The sequence below is a fragment of the Danio rerio genome, chromosome 15 (assembly GCF_052040795.2).
Source record: "Danio rerio strain M-AB ecotype USA chromosome 15, GRCz13ab, whole genome shotgun sequence".
Lineage (NCBI taxonomy): Eukaryota > Metazoa > Chordata > Actinopteri > Cypriniformes > Danionidae > Danio > Danio rerio.
Genome location: NC_141035.1, coordinates 5,258,268 through 5,273,732, shown reverse-complemented (window position 1 = coordinate 5,273,732; position 15,465 = coordinate 5,258,268). Strand labels below are relative to the sequence as shown.

The following is a 15,465-nucleotide window of genomic DNA, read 5'->3' as shown; positions in this document are numbered from 1 at the left end:
GGGGAAAGGGGAGCACCCGGAGAAAACCCACAAGAACACGGGGAGAACATGCAAACTCCTTACACAAGTGCCAACTGACCCAGCCGAGGCTCGAACCAGCAACCTTCTTGCTGTGAGGCGAGGGTGCTACCCACTGCAACACCATGCCCGGTTGTTGTTATTTATCTATTAATAAATTATTTATTTTCCCGGTCCTTTAATATTGTAATATATAATAAATTTGAATATCTATCTATCTATCTATCTATCTATCTATCTATCTATCTATCTATCTATCTATCTATCTATCTATCTATATATATATATATATATATATATATATATATATATATATATATATATATATATATATATATATATATGCGTGTCTGTGTGATGTATGTAAAATTTGGCCTGGCACAACAGTTTTTGTTTTTTTTTGCATCTGGCCCTCGGCCCAAAAAGTTTGTACACCCCTGATGTAGAACAATAAGAACAAAAGAACAGCCACTTTGATAATTAAGCATTCAAACAGCTGAAGCTTCTGAACACCATACAGTACCTCACTTCATCTTGAGAATCGTAGTCTGTAAACTTGTCCTGACCATCCATAATACTGTATGTCTGAAAATCAACTTTCAAACTGAGCACATTCAAGCAGCACTGTATTTAAAATTTTAATCCAATTTTACTCTTTCTACTTTGATGATACGCATAATCATGTAAATAATAATTATAATAAAACACAATTTTGCCCTTACCTTATGCTTTGCTTGTGCTCTGTAGTAAAGTGCAAAATCTCATTGGCTTATATAGGCCAGATTTCTTTTTTTTTTTTCGACATTTATTAACAGAACGTACACCAATAAAACTGAATTGTGTTGTTCATAAACTGAATAAAAGTTAACAGATTAAGAGATGACTGAATTACTTATTGTATGTCTGGAAATCCCCGTAGTTCATATCAATTCTAAGGTTTATAACAAGTCTATTTTTTTTCTTTTGCCAACAAGTTGATCAAAGCAAACATCAGTAAACCTTTGAAGTTCATTTTCACTTTTGTTTTGCTTCTCTATACTTTTCTTTTGGACTGACCTTCACCAGCTGCAGCTATTCCTCCATTTATAATTACTAACCTGTTTTAATAGATATTTCAATTATACTGTATACTATAAATAAATATATTTTGGTTAAAGTTTTAGTTGCTTAACTATTTATTTTAGTTTTAGTTTGGTTAATACATCATGTTAGGCATTTAAACAGTTTTACATTCACCGGCCACTTTATTAGATCAGCAACTCAATACATTTAGGCATGTAGACATGGTCAAGACGATCTGCTGCAGTTCAAACCGAGCATCAGAATGGGGGAGAAAGGTGATTTAAGTGACTTTGAACATGGCATGGTTGTTTGTGCCAGACAGGCTATGTCAGAAACTGCTGATCAACTGGAATTTTCATGCACAACCGTCTCTAGGGTTTACAGAGAATGGACCGAAAAAGAGAAAATTTTCAGTAAGCGGTTGGTCTGTGCAAACCGTCGCTTGGGTTTAGGGAAGGAGGAAGAGGAGGGTGGCCGGGTCGGAACAGCGCAGGTGCGAACGGCGCGCGTTCCAGAGAGGCACCCCAGACGCGAAAAGCGCGCACATCGGCCTCTCGCGGATCCTTGAAAACAAAAAACGCTCGAATACGTACCTTCCGGGAGGTATATTGCAGTCCCCAGAAACGTCCGTGGGGCTACGTTTCCTCAATGAGCCCGGGTTGTTTTGGTTTATAATACCATAGTAAAATGTCTCTAGCCCCCCATCCAGGTCTGATTACTGTTTACACAATTACACTTAAATCACAAAGTGAAGTAGACCAAAAGATCCTCAAAAACAAGACATAATGTCAAGCCTTTTAAATTTGATTGCTTTTGCTTTTTAATCATTTTAGCACAGAGCTGCAACACACAGTTAGAAGATAATGGAAGAGACGTTCTCTTTTTTGAATAAGTGTATTTCATTAATAAGGATCAATTTAAATATTTAATGCAGTCAGTAAGCAATAATATTGCATTTTCAATGAGGGACATTAAAGTAAGTCGCTTTGGATAGAGGCGTCTGCTAATTGACTAAATGTAAATGTAAGAACTAAATCTCAACAGATAATAAATGAACTAAAATTCTGCATTTATAACTAGGCTATGTAACTAGTAATTATTTATTTCCGGATGCTATCCAAGTTTTAACGTGATTATATTCATGAAATCATAATAAATGGGTTAACATCATTTATCCCAAAAACACACACTAATGAAACACTTTCTCAAAGTCATATAAGCTTTATTATATCCCAAGTATGATCCCAACTGATTTTTTTTTTCTCACAGTAAAATCTGTCGTTACAACCTCCAGTGGATAAACATCAGGGTGAGTAACAGAGAGAACTTCTATTTTATGCTATTAAAACATAAGGCTAGCTTCAGAATCAAAACATTTTTTAACTGGGTTATTAGCAGTCTTCCTCGTTTGCAAAAGAGATGCTTAATAGTGTCTTCAAAAAAGTGTGTTCTTATGTTGAACACAAAATATATTGTGTAGAATGTTGGAAAGCAGAAATCATCTGCACACTGTGGTTTTCTTGTTATATAATATGTATGTCAATGACCCCAATTGTCCCCATGATTCTTCAGAATATCTTGTTTTGTGTTTTATTAAAAAAGAAATCAATAAAAGTTTAGAACCACTAATGTTTTGCCTCCTATAAGGCTGGACTAAACAAAAGTTATGACTGCATATACAGTTGAAGTCAGAATTATAAACCCCCCTGTTTATTTTTTCCCCCATTTTCTGTTTAACGGAGAGTATTTTTTTCAGCACATTTCTAAACATAATAGTTTTAATAACTCATCTCTAATAACTGATTTATTTTATCTTTGCCATGATGACATTACATAATTTTTGTCTATATATTTTTCAAGACACTTCTATGCAGCTTAAAGGGGTTTAACTAGGTTAATTAGGTTAACTAGGCAGGTTAAGGTAATTAGGCAAGTCATTGTATAACTGGTTTGTTCTGTAAACAATTGAAAAATATAGCTTAAAGGGGCTAATAATTTTGACCTTAAAATGGAGTTTAAAAATTAAAAACTGTAAAAACAAAATTCTAAGAGAGTCTAATAATTCTGACTTCAACTATGTAAAACTTTGGCAATGCTTTTTTGTTTGTTTGTTTGTTTGTTTGTTTGTTTGTTTGATCAAGAAAGTTGAGCATTGGCCATATATTTAGTTAAAAGATAAGTTATAAATATTGTTGAGCATTTGACATCTCTAAAGATCTGTTAAATAAATAATTTTAAAAAACATTTTAAAAATCAGAGTTAAATCAAGCCTGAGGACTAATATGAATATAAATTACTAATTTAGCTGCTGCTTAACTTTTTATAAATACAATTATTTTCTCTCATCTTATTGTGCTACAAGTTAGTCTTATAAAAACATAAATATGCTTATATCAATATATATATTAGGTATAAACAAGCTGTGAACATGTATTTAAAAAGCCATGGGAGATAGTAATAGTATTCAAGATGATAAATTATTGACACTTGATAACGTTTACATTTTTGATCATTTGTGTTTGTTGTAGAAATTACTTTGTGATCTTTAAAGGACAATTTATACTAAATAGAATAGACAATTTAGATATCAGTTGATGGGTTACTGTTTAACTAAATTTACAAAAACTATTTTTCAACAATCAATTTATTCAGAATAAACAGCAAAAGTAAGCCCAAGGCACTCGAAATTTGTGGAAAATATATATATTCAAAAGCTTTTATTACAGTTTTAAGGAATAGCCATGTCAATAAAGGCTTTTAAATATATTTTTCCACATTTTTCGAGCGCCTTGGAGTTACTTTTGCTGTTTATTCTGATGAATCCCTTACCCAAAGAGCACCGACTCGTTCATTAAGCTACCCCTGAGCACTTTTTTGATTGATTTTGAATCAATGTAGTGATTCAATTATAGCTGCAGAAGGATGCCTTGAATTAGGCATGGGACGATAATCATTTTCAAGCTATACCACGATTTGGAAAACGTCAAGGTTTTAAAACCACCAATATGATCTGTAATACCATTCATGTGTATGATTTTTTAATTTAATTAACTTTTTTTTTTTTTTTTTTAAGGACAACCATCAGAAAAATATCCAAAGATGCCGTTTTAAATGGTAAAGAAATCTGTGTTTTTGAAATTAATGAAGACATTAGAAGTCAATGACTGCTCCAAAATATAATCAATCTTTCAAAAAATAAAATATATTGTTTTCAAAGGTCAAAAAATGTTTGTTTTTTTACCCAGACATTTTAAAATAATATATTTTAGAGCAGTAATCACAATACTGCTAAACCTTGATATTTTTATCCAAGATTATCTTACCATCAGAATCTTATACCGGCCCAGGCCTAACCTGAAAATATCAGCTATATAAAAAAATTCCCTTTAAAGTTTAGTTAAGGAAAATCAAATATGTAATCAATTACTTGCTTTTAATTTTATTAACTAGGATCTGATATTTGATGACTTTTTGTCATGGAATGTGGTTAATTTTGTAACAATCACAATCCTGCCCAGGGTCTACAGATGCTAATTAGCTTTCTAGCTAAATCTGGCAAAGCATGTCATGTTGTAAATCATTCCTGTACAAATATATGAAATAAACCTAACTAAACTAATCTAGATTATTGTGCAAAGAGGCAGTTTCAATACCAAAATCATACGCCAAAGGTTCTGCTACGAGACCAGGACTCTAAGACTCTTGCTAACCCTACCCATATCCGCTAGTTACAAGTTATTGTAAGTATGTTAACTAACACAAAATATTAATAATTTATCACTGTTGCTAAATCGTTACTATATTAAAAAGCTGCCTGATATGCTGCAGCTAGTCATGTCAACATACTGTAGTAATTTCTATAGTGTTTTTGAACCATAGGCTACCATAGTAAAGAGTATTATAGTTACAACACTTTGTTATACAGCAAACTGCATTAACTATGGAAAACTGAGGATTATCATAGTATAATATTCCTGATAATTGTAGAAAATTAGAGTATTGGGTAATTTATATTACTATAGTTGTTGTCTAGCCATAGCAACTGTAGAGTTACCAGATTTAATTAAGTACTTTACTATAGTATGGTTCAAAACACTGTAGTCTAGAGTGACCTGATGCTAAATGCATTGATTTGCCTGATATTTAATAAAGCTGTCTCATAGTCTGGTGCTGATCAGTTCTTGAGCTTGTGTGAGACGTTCCAGACGATGCTTCAGGTCAGCTCTTATGCGTTCCCGCTCCGAGTCTTCACTCAGCAGTTTGGGCACATCTGCTCCGTTCCTCAGTTCTAGCATCTGATGGCGAAGTGTCTTAGCTGCATCTTTTAGCATGAAGAGGGTTATCAGCATTGGCACATAGTCTGTGAGGCGCTGGTAGACGATCTATGGAGAGAGAACATGAATAATAGCACATGGGGATTTCTAAATTTGTGGGTGCTTTTAAATTTGTAAGTGTTTTCTGTAGCTTTTGTGTAAGGCAGGGACGTCCAGACTCAGTCCTGGAGGGCCGGTATTTTGCAAAGTTTAGTTCCATCCCCCATCAGACACACCTGGGCTAGCTAATCAAGCTCTTACTAGGCCTTCTAGAAACATCCTTACAGGTGTGTTGAAGCAAGTTGGAGGTAAAATCTGCAGGACACCGGCCCTCCAGGACAGAGTTTGGACACCCCTGATGTAAGGGATGTCGGCAGTTGTTATTGCAGATTATTACACAGCTGTCTGGAATACTTGATTCTGATTGGTCAGTCGTGTCATTCCAAGATATGTTATTCCCTGATAACAACCCCTGAAGCTAATAACACAGGCTCACCTGGCTACTCCAAAAAAGCAGCTTAATTGTCAGCGAACATGTTTTCTTCCATGTGCTTGCAAGTCACGCAGCAGTTTTTGACTGTTTGGCCGCCATCTTGTGTCTAAATAAAATGTAGATTAGTGTATGCTTCATTCAGCTGTTTATGTTTACTCAGCTTTGCCTTTGAATAAGGAATAAATAAATGTTGTCTAATTTGTTTTATTGTTACGTTTTGTGGCAAGTAGCTGTCTAATAAGTGGAATAAAGTACATCCAGGCAGTTGTTTTCGCAGAATAAAGTCCTTATACAACAGCTGATAAGCCTGTCGAGTGAAAACAATGGCCTGGATGTATTTTTTTCCGCATACTAGACGATTACTTGCACACAAAACAAAAAGTTGACACAAAGTGCGGTTTATTTATAAACTAATTTCGAATGGATCATTTGCTTATGATTAATCCTGGCTGGTCCCGCATCAGCTACAAATATGATGTCAATTAGATGGATACTAACTCACTGTAAGTAATAATAATAATAATAATAATATAATAATAATAATAATAATAAAAATTTATTTGTAATGCGCTTTTCTTAGACTCTAAAGCACTAAGCAACCAGAGTTTTACACTTTAGTCATCTTCGTCTTGAAGACGAAGACCTTCCACCCCTACTACTCCTTCTCTTGATAGGGCAGCACAGCGGCCCAGTTGTTAGCACTGTTGCCTAACAGCAAGAACACCACTGGTTCGAGCCATTACAAGGACAGTCAGCGTTTCTGTGCAGACTCTGCATGTTCTCCCCGTGTTTGCATCGGTTTTCCCTCGGTTCTCTGGTTTCCTCCCACTGTCCTTAGACATACAAAATACATAAATTCACTAATTCAAAGCTGCATCATAAACAAACTCTTAGTCAGCTATACCTCATAGCTATTCCTTACACATTCACAAGCAGGGGAGTTCTCCATGCCTACCAGAGCTCAAACTCCCCTATCGCCCTTCAAATAGGAGGGAGCCCTGGGCTCGAGCATATTCTGAGCTCAGTCCTCTCTCTCTTGGTACAGCATGTTAAACACGCTTTATAATCAATCATCAAGTGTGAACTGTTGAAAAATTGTTCTGGGACATAATAGTTTATGAAGTCTTAATTAAAGTCAAAGCTGACAGAAACAAAAACCACTGATGGAGCATACACTAACCTACATATTATACAGTCACAAGATGGCGGCCAAACAGTCGTCAAAAACATATTCATCTGTGTGAATGTGAACATATTCGCTGACAGAAGATTTGAAGTAACCGGAAGAACCTGTGTTATTAGTTTCAGTGGTTGTTCTCTGGGAATATTATGCCTTGAAATGTCACGACTCGCCAATCACAATCAAGTATTCCTGACAGCCATGCAATAAGCTATGTTACCCACCTCATAATAGAGAACCATTTTCTCTGTTACTAGATCTCTTGTATCCAACATTGCACAGCCTTTAGAGTTAAAAACCATGTCTTCATCATACTGATTCCTGTCGCTAGTGTTTAACCCCATCTTCGGAGGGATGTCAGAGTCATCCAGTTTCTTTTGCAGCACTTTGTCCTGAGTGAAAACCAGCTGCTCCATATTAATAAACTCTTTAATTCTCTTCTCCGCTTTGGCTTCTTGCTTTGACTGAATGTCATTAATCATGTTCTGAGAAGAAGAATATGATATATTAAAGTCAATAATAACAATATTTATAATGATATGAAGATTTTTTGTAATTTTACTTACAGAGATAATGTATCTCATTGGAGGGTACTGGTCAAATGACAAATAACAAGCCTCCCTGAACTTATTTTGAACAATCTCTGAAAAAAAAAAGGTCTAAATTTAACAAGTGATTTAACTTGAAGCACTTCACACAGAATGTGTTTTTACTTTACAATATGCCACTCTTCTGTTGTTTTTTCATTTGATGGATGTATGTAACCATTATGCTGCGTTCACACCAGACGCGGCATGCGCGTCAAGCGCGAGTGATTTACATGTTAAGTCAATGCAAACGCGCGAATAGACATCCTGCGGCGCGAATGAAGCAAATTGCGCGAATGGCGCGGGGCGAATTTAGCGTTTTGCGCATTTGACGCGCGTAACGAGCGTTTTGAGGGGGCGTGATTGTGACATAGAACCTGTTGTCTGTGTTCCGAGGGAAATCCTCCAGCCTTCACCGACAACAGTTCATCAAACTCAGCTTGGCTCAGTCAGAAGCACCGCTGAAAGCCTCTGTCATCCAGGTTCAGTTTCTGGAGGAGTTTATGAGCTCACAGAGCTGGATTCACCTCTGAAAGCATGTAGTGGACGTATCGATGCTGTTTTTCAGTCTTCATAAAGCACATAAACACTGTTATTTTCTTCATGAAATCCATGTTAGCCATTTATGAAGCTAGAATCTTCGGGTAGACAGAAGCCCCGCCCATCACGCGAATCCGCGTCTGTTCTTATGTGAAATTGACACGCGAATGAAGCGGGGTTTGACGCGCGTATGAAGCGAGTAGACTCAAATGTTTACGCGGCTATTTACGCCCGAATAGCGCGATTTATCCGCGCGTTCCGCGTCTGGTGTGAACACAGCATTATGCTGACATGCTGCGTCTTTTGAAGTTCCCAGCACTGTGTTTGAAGGGTGCTTTCACACCTAGATGTTTGTTTTGGAACCTGTCAGGTTTGCCCCCTTAGCTTGATTTATTTGAACATAAATAAAACTCACAATTGCACTTGGATCCACGCCAAAACAATTGGTCAGAGACCGCCTGAATGAGGTGATCTCGGCTCGATCGAAACAAATTCTAGAGTGGTTAAATTGTAGTAAGAAAGCAATACGATTCAACGAACAAACAAATCAGACTATATCACAGTGTATTATGGATATGTTATTAGCATATATACAGTATGGCTATAAAAAGAGTGAATGATGAGTAAAGGTATCATTCCTAATGGTAAAAGTGTGTTTATGTCGAATAAAAAAGTGAAAGTGTGCTGTCTAATTGAAATAATAACAAAATTCAAAATGTCATTAGTGCCAATTGCCTAGTGGTTAGGGTTAGTGCATCAACACATAGCACCAAGGTGCTCACAGTGACCCGAGTTCGATTCCCTGCTTGAGGTCCTTTGGCAATCCTTTCCCTATCTCTGCTCCCCACACTTTCCTGTCTGTAAAATCTTCACTGTCCTATCTAAATAAAGGTGAAATTTATTATTTATTCCTAAAAAGGTAATTATATAGTGTCATCAGGGCCGGAGCAAGCTGAACTGCCGCTCTAGGCAGAGAACGATCATGCCACCCTCAACCCCAATGTGAAAACGAAAGTGACCGGTTATGAAAATGAAGTGAGGTGTCGCGGACCTCTTTTCCAGTGCACTATGCGCGGATATAACTGAGGACGCGGGTGTCGCGGACCTCAGTTCTGCCGCCCTATGCGCGGATATAACAGGACACGCGGGTGCTGATGGAGGTGTCGCTGACGCCGCCCTCTCTATTCTGTATTCTGCTATGCGTGAATATATTTGAGGACGCAGGTGGTGAGGGAGGTGTCGCGGACATAACTGAGGACGCGGGCGGTAAGGGAGGTGTCGCGGATGCCGCCCTCTCTATACTGCCGCCCTAGGTGGCCGCCTAGGTCGCCTCTATGGACGCGCCGGCCCTGAGTGTCATTAACGTTTTGGTTAACTCGACCTCTTATATAGAATGTATATATATTTTACAACCCTTGACAATTAAAATGAGGCTATGTATGAGCAATTCTTCTTATTTATATTTGATGATAACTGTCTGTGGGTGTTATCATTTAAAATGAAAACACACCTTTTTGCTTATAATTTCTAATTTCTTACATATGATAGCTGAGCAGAATCATGGAAAATAAACCAATCTCTGACCAATGTGAGGAGAGTTTACACTCACGTCAATTGTTTTTAACTATTTCGGTCCATTTAGAAACTTTGCTTTATAAAAGTGAACCACATGAAGAACAAAAAGCAAGATTTTAACAATTGTAATCCCTGCTTCAGAACAAAACAATCGATCTACAGGTGAGAAGGCACCCTTAGATGTCTTATTAAGTTAAAAGAACTTCCAAAGCAGTGAACTAATCAGAAGAATTCGGAAGTGGGACAAACGTTGCAAGTTTCTGCAGAAAAACTAAGCTTTAACCAGCATAGGCTGGTTGGTTGGTTTTAGCTGGTTGACCAGCCTGGTTTTAGAGGGGTTTATGCCATTTCCAGGTTGGTTTCCAGCCATTTCCAGCCAGGTCTTAGCTGGTCAGGCTGGAAAGTGACCAGGTAAATCTAGTTAAAACCAGCCTGGTTTAAGCTGGACATAGCTGTTTTTGGCTGGGCTCCCTGCCTGGCTAGGCTGGTCAAGCTGGTTTTAGCTGGTCATCTCCCAGCCTGACCAGCTAAGACCAGGCTGGAAATAGCCTGTAAATGGCCAAAACCCCTCTAAAACCAGCCTGGTTAACCAGCCAACCAGCCTAGGCTGGTTTAAGCTGTTTTTTTCAGTAGGGTGGCACTCAGTGGCTGTTTCCAGATACCATAGTGCGTTTTGCTATGCTTTTTTAAACCTTTTAAGATGTCCACACTATTGCTTGTTACTAATTGCAGGTTTTGCATGCTGTCCTGGGAGAGAACCCCAAGCTCGGAGATAATTGTGCCCAGTGCTCCTGCCTGGTCATTTAGCATGAAAGGGGGTCAGGTAGGTCTCGAGAACTCCCCCGGTAAAGGAGGAAAGGGGGAGATGCAATGGATGGGAAAACTCTTCACAAACAAAGATTAGGGAAGTAAGTTGAAATGTGTGATTTATTGTAGGCTTGGAATCATCTGATTGGTTCATTTATAATTGTAAATGAGAGACCAGCTGTGATCAATAGTATGCTCATAGCATAGTATGCACTCCTCTCGGAATTAGTTTATAAAACTTTGTTGCGCCTCGTTCTTTTAGAAGCAGATATGCATTCAGAGTGATTGAGCACTTACAGTTACCAACATGACCTGTCACTTGATTCGAACTGGACATAATGAAACCCTCCATACCTCGCACATCATTCAGCGTTTCCATAGCCGGCTCCTGAAGGGCTGCCACGTGGTTTTGGATGACACATTCATATTCGCAGAACTCACTGAATGTCAGCAATTCTCTGCCACGATGAATCTCATTATACTTCTCTATCATTTCCGTCACTCTTTCTTTGACTAAATGCGTAATGACAATAAGAAAGAGTACAGTTTATGGATTATGGTCGTCCTACTAAGGAAAGAAATAGTTTCAATTGGTAAAATATCATCACTTACATAAGACCTCGGTGCTCCTCAGATGGTTGTCCCATTTTCTGAACACAGGACGCAGGAGTGTGTACAAGTTCTTGTCTTGTGAATGTCCTGTTCTGCTCAGTTCATTTATTTGATCGCTGAAGTTCAGTATAATCTTTAGAAGAAGAAGAGATATTCTAACTGTCAGAACATTACACTCTACTATCTTTACACTCCACTCACTGCTGGGTTGTTTTAACCCAGGTCTGGGCCAAATGTGGACAAACCCAATGCTGAGTTCATTAATAAAAAATTTGGTCCCACTTTACATCAATATTCGCTATACTTGTGAACTTAAATGGTAACTAGAGTACTACCGTATGTAACTACAGTGTGTGTACACACTGGTACATAGTATTTACTTCTGTAATATTGGTGTGACTACACACATGTAACAACCTACTGAATAGTATGTGTAGGTTCAAATGTTCAAAGGTTCAATCTTTGGTAAACTACCCTTTTAATGTGAATTACTGATGTGATTCTACAATTTACCTTAAAACAACATATAAACATGGCATTTGTTTATTTCTGTATACACTTATACTTTTTGGCCAGAAGTTTGATGTTGTTAAACAGTTGCACAAATGTTTAGGTTTTATATATGACAGTATTTTGTGATTATTTAACATGGAGTGGACAGTTCCTGAGGATTTACCCTGTAATAACACTGGTATCACAAGGTAAAACCTTCTAATGCAGCGTTAGTTCTGCCATTCCTATTCTAATACAGTCTGGGTTATGGGTGCGTGTTTGAACAGACATACACACATTATTAATAATAATAACATCTAAAGATGGCAATCTTTGTGGGTTTTTTTTCCAAATACAACTATTTTGTAACATTCATTCGTTCATTCATTTTTCTTGTCGGCTTAGTCCCTTTATTAATCCGGGGTCACCACAACGGAATGAACCGCCAACTTATCCAGCAAGTTTTTACATAGCAGATGCCCTTCCAGCCACAACCCATCTCTGGGAAACATGCACACACACATTCACACACACACACTCATACACTACGGACAACTTAGCCTACCCAATTCATCTGTACCGCATGTCTTTGGACTGTGGGGGAAACCGGAGCACCCGGAGGAAACTCACGCAAAGGCAGGGAGAGCATGCAAACTCCACACAGAAGCGCCAACTGAGCCGAGGTCCGAACCAGCGACCTTCTTGCTGTGAGGCGACAGCACTACCTACTGCGCCACTGCCTCGCCTATTGTGTAACATTTTGTCTTAAATGAGCATAAACCATTAAGAAAGCAATCGAATGCTTTCATTATAACATTAGATGTGGGCATTTTTAAAATGACATCTCTATTATTTATTATAATCAAACGAAAATCCAAATAAATGAGATTAATTTGTTGCTCTTTAATCTGAATGTGTAAGTTAAACTGTGAAAAAAAGATTAATGAGATTTTGTTAACTTGATTTCTTTATATTAGCTATTAATTTTAATAAGCTGAACATTTTGCTAATTTATTTGCTGCTAATGTATACTACTTATTTTTTTCTTTTGTAAACAATAATAATAAAGCATATTACTGATGGTTCAACAATTTATTTACAATGAAACAGCTGCAGAAGAACAGATTTAGTAATTTGGGGATTTTTTTTAGGTGGGTGGGAGGTCCCTTATTATGGTGGGCATATCCCTTATTATCACATCCCAATGTTGACAGGTATGCCCTGGCTACCCTACATATGAAACTCTCTTTTCCCCTGCAAGTTCAACTTGAGTACTAAGCGAGTGACCAAGAGTGTGATGTGAACCCAGCATTAGAGCTCTTACCTCACTGAGAAAAGGTCCCATTAGCTCTTCATTCATAGGTGGACCCTGATCATAGTTTTTAAGTTCTCGTTGCACATTGAGGACTTTATTCTGAATCTCCTCAGTCAAGGTTGGAATTGATTTCTGTGACCATAAGAAAACATATTTTATATTGAGAGAAATGTGAATGGCAAAAAAAAAACAACAACATCAAACATAGACTCAACACTGAACATGGACTCAATAGCCTATCAACTATAAATCTTTTCGACTCCGACTTCAGAGGCTAAGTTTTTCCTGCTGTCATGTATTGAATGAATGACTCAAAACTCGAAGAGTTGAGCGATACACTAATCAAATGTCCTTCTGGCTCATGCTGCATATATTAAAGTCGGACTGAAATCAAAATAAGGAATGTTTATTCTGCTAAGTATATAGTCAGTCTTTAATTGAACAGTTTTTCTAAAAGTTAATCCAGTTAAAACTGTTTATTTTGGTAGCCTTTTTTAAAACCATTGATTTATTCATTTTCTTTTCGGCTTAAGTCTAGTTTATGCTTCTGTGTCAAGTGACCGGCGTAACCCTCGGCGCATGCAACGCGCGTAGCTGTGCATTTATACTTCTGCGCGCTGTCTCTGTTGGTCTGAATTAACACTTCCGAAACACTAGAGGGCAGTGAGGTGTAAATGTTCCTCTGTGTCGAGTTTCTTCTCTGCTGTTTTGCTTTTCCTGAACACTTCCTGGATGTGCAAGTGGCTCAAACTCGCTCATTTTGAGGCAGGAACCGGCGGACGTGCAACAACTTTAACTATGAGGTAAACACAGAACAAAACTTTCCATCAGGAGCTCCTTCACGGGACTCCACATTTGTAAACAATCTCTCCATTGGGTTCGCGTCCAGCTCGCGCCATTTGCGCGGCTCTCGGTCCCGCCCAGACTCGTCAGCGCTACCAAGCCGACCAATCACAGAGCTTGCGCTACGCATCGTTGCAACGTGTAGTTTCAAATTTTGAGAGGTGCACATCAGCGACGCCGACAGCCACTGTGAAGGGCTATGCGTCAGCGGCGTAGCATATGCCGGCGTTTGACGCTGAAGTATAAATCAGCCTTTATACTTCTGCGCGCTGTCTCGGTTGGTCTGCATTAGCACTTCCGAAATGCTAGTTGGCAGTGAGGTGTAAATGTTCCTCTGTGTCCAGTTTCTTCGCTTGTGTTTTGCTTTTCCTGAACACTTCCTGGATGTACAAGTGGCTCAAACTCATTTTGAGGCAGGAACCGGCGGACGTGCAACAACTTTAACTATGAGGTAAACACAAAACAAAACTTTCCATCCTGAGCTCCTTCACGGGACTCCACACTTGTAAACAATCGCTCCATCTGGGTTGCGCCATTCGCGTGGCTCTCAGTCCCGCCCAGACTCGTCATCGCTACCAAGCCGACCAATCACAGAGCTTGCGCTATGCGTCGTTGCGACGTGTAGTTACATTTTTTGAGAGGTGCACATCAGCGACGCCGACGGCCACGGTGTAGGGCTATGCGTCTACGCTGTAGCATACCCCTGCGTTAGACGCATAAGTATAAATCAGCCTTTAGTGTCTTTATTAATCTGGGGTCGCCACAGCAGAATGAACTGAAACTTAGCCAGCATATATTTTATGCAGCGGATACCCTTTCAGCTGCAACCCATCAATGGGAAACATCAATACACCCTCATTTACACACATAAACTACGGTCAATTTAGCTTATCCAATTCACCTACCACATGATCTTGGACTTGTGGGGGAAACCAGAGCACCCGGAGAAAACTCACGCAAACATGGGGAGGCACACGTTATTATTAACATTATTAGTATTCCCTATTATCTTGCCTTTATATGATCACCCAGTTCTCTGGTCAACTTGAGGGCCAGACACTGTGTAGATGCATTTCCATCAGCCAGCAGTGAACTGTGAAGAAAACAATGTAGAACATTCTTAATTTCCTATAAATGCAAACAATTCGTGAATGTTGTTTTATAATGTTTTAATGTAACGATCAAATGATAAAAATACCTGAAATAATGGTGGCTCCTGAAGAAGTTCTGTTCATCCTCCATGGCTTTTTCAAAAGGGACCCTGTTATTGATGTCGCTCTGACCACGACACCGCACAATGATGTAGCCCTTGCTCAGAGGAATGACTTTTCCCTGGACAATGTTCAAAACATCGATCTCAGCTCCTCTGTCAATGAGGTCTGGTTTGGTGAGAATTGCTACTCCACATATTCAAATAGCAGAAAAAAAGATACAGATATAAAGGTTAGATGTTAGGGTCTACATGGTAAGTAACAGGGCTTTACGTTAACACTCGCCAACACGCCTAATGCAGGTAGATTTCGGCGGTGGCGGGTAGGACAGACACTCCCACTAGCCACTTTGGCTGGTTGAAAATAATTTTCCCAGATAATAATTCTTAAAAGCAGGATTCGACAATAAGGATGGTC

The 15,465-nt window shown here is 38.5% G+C and overlaps 4 protein-coding genes across 14 annotated transcripts in view; 2 read left to right on the top strand and 2 right to left on the bottom strand.

Moving 5' to 3' along the window:
- The window catches only part of pgm2l1 (phosphoglucomutase 2-like 1), a 35,452-nt gene extending 34,519 nt beyond the window's left edge, over positions 1 to 933 (bottom strand). For 2 of the 5 annotated variants that reach the window (XM_087282810.1, XM_087282807.1), the window contains exons 1-2: positions 741 to 763; positions 542 to 603 (exon numbers count right to left, since the gene is read on the bottom strand). The gene's annotated coding sequence lies outside the window, so the exon portion shown is untranslated. Of the gene's footprint in view, positions 1 to 541; positions 656 to 740 lie in introns of those variants that run through there. The other 3 variants (XM_087282808.1, XM_087282811.1, XM_087282806.1) reach the window with 3 other exon arrangements.
- brwd1 (bromodomain and WD repeat domain containing 1) overlaps positions 1 to 15,465 on the top strand; it is a 1,114,631-nt gene that overhangs the window by 805,938 nt on the left and 293,228 nt on the right. The gene's annotated exons all lie outside the window — the stretch shown is intronic.
- Positions 1 to 15,465, top strand: part of phkg1a (phosphorylase kinase, gamma 1a (muscle)) — an 831,529-nt gene that overhangs the window by 655,467 nt on the left and 160,597 nt on the right. The window lies entirely within an intron of this gene.
- mxf (myxovirus (influenza virus) resistance F) overlaps positions 1 to 15,465 on the bottom strand; it is a 250,465-nt gene that overhangs the window by 218,468 nt on the left and 16,532 nt on the right. For 3 of the 7 annotated variants that reach the window (XR_015508898.1, XR_015508897.1, XR_015508896.1), the window contains 8 exons: positions 15,036 to 15,234; positions 14,852 to 14,930; positions 13,004 to 13,126; positions 11,188 to 11,320; positions 10,930 to 11,088; positions 7,633 to 7,709; positions 7,291 to 7,551; positions 4,767 to 5,462 (listed from right to left, as the gene is read on the bottom strand). Coding sequence is in view for 4 of the 7 variants with exons in the window: in XM_087283524.1 (XP_087139650.1) it covers positions 5,238 to 5,462; positions 7,291 to 7,551; positions 7,633 to 7,709; positions 10,930 to 11,088; positions 11,188 to 11,320; positions 13,004 to 13,126; positions 14,852 to 14,930; positions 15,036 to 15,234 (1,256 nt within the window). In the remaining 3 variants the exon portion in view is untranslated. Of the gene's footprint in view, positions 1 to 4,037; positions 5,463 to 7,290; positions 7,552 to 7,632; positions 7,710 to 10,929; positions 11,089 to 11,187; positions 11,321 to 13,003; positions 13,127 to 14,827; positions 14,931 to 15,035; positions 15,235 to 15,465 lie in introns of those variants that run through there. The other 4 variants (XM_087283524.1, XM_087283525.1, XM_087283526.1 and 1 more) reach the window with 2 other exon arrangements.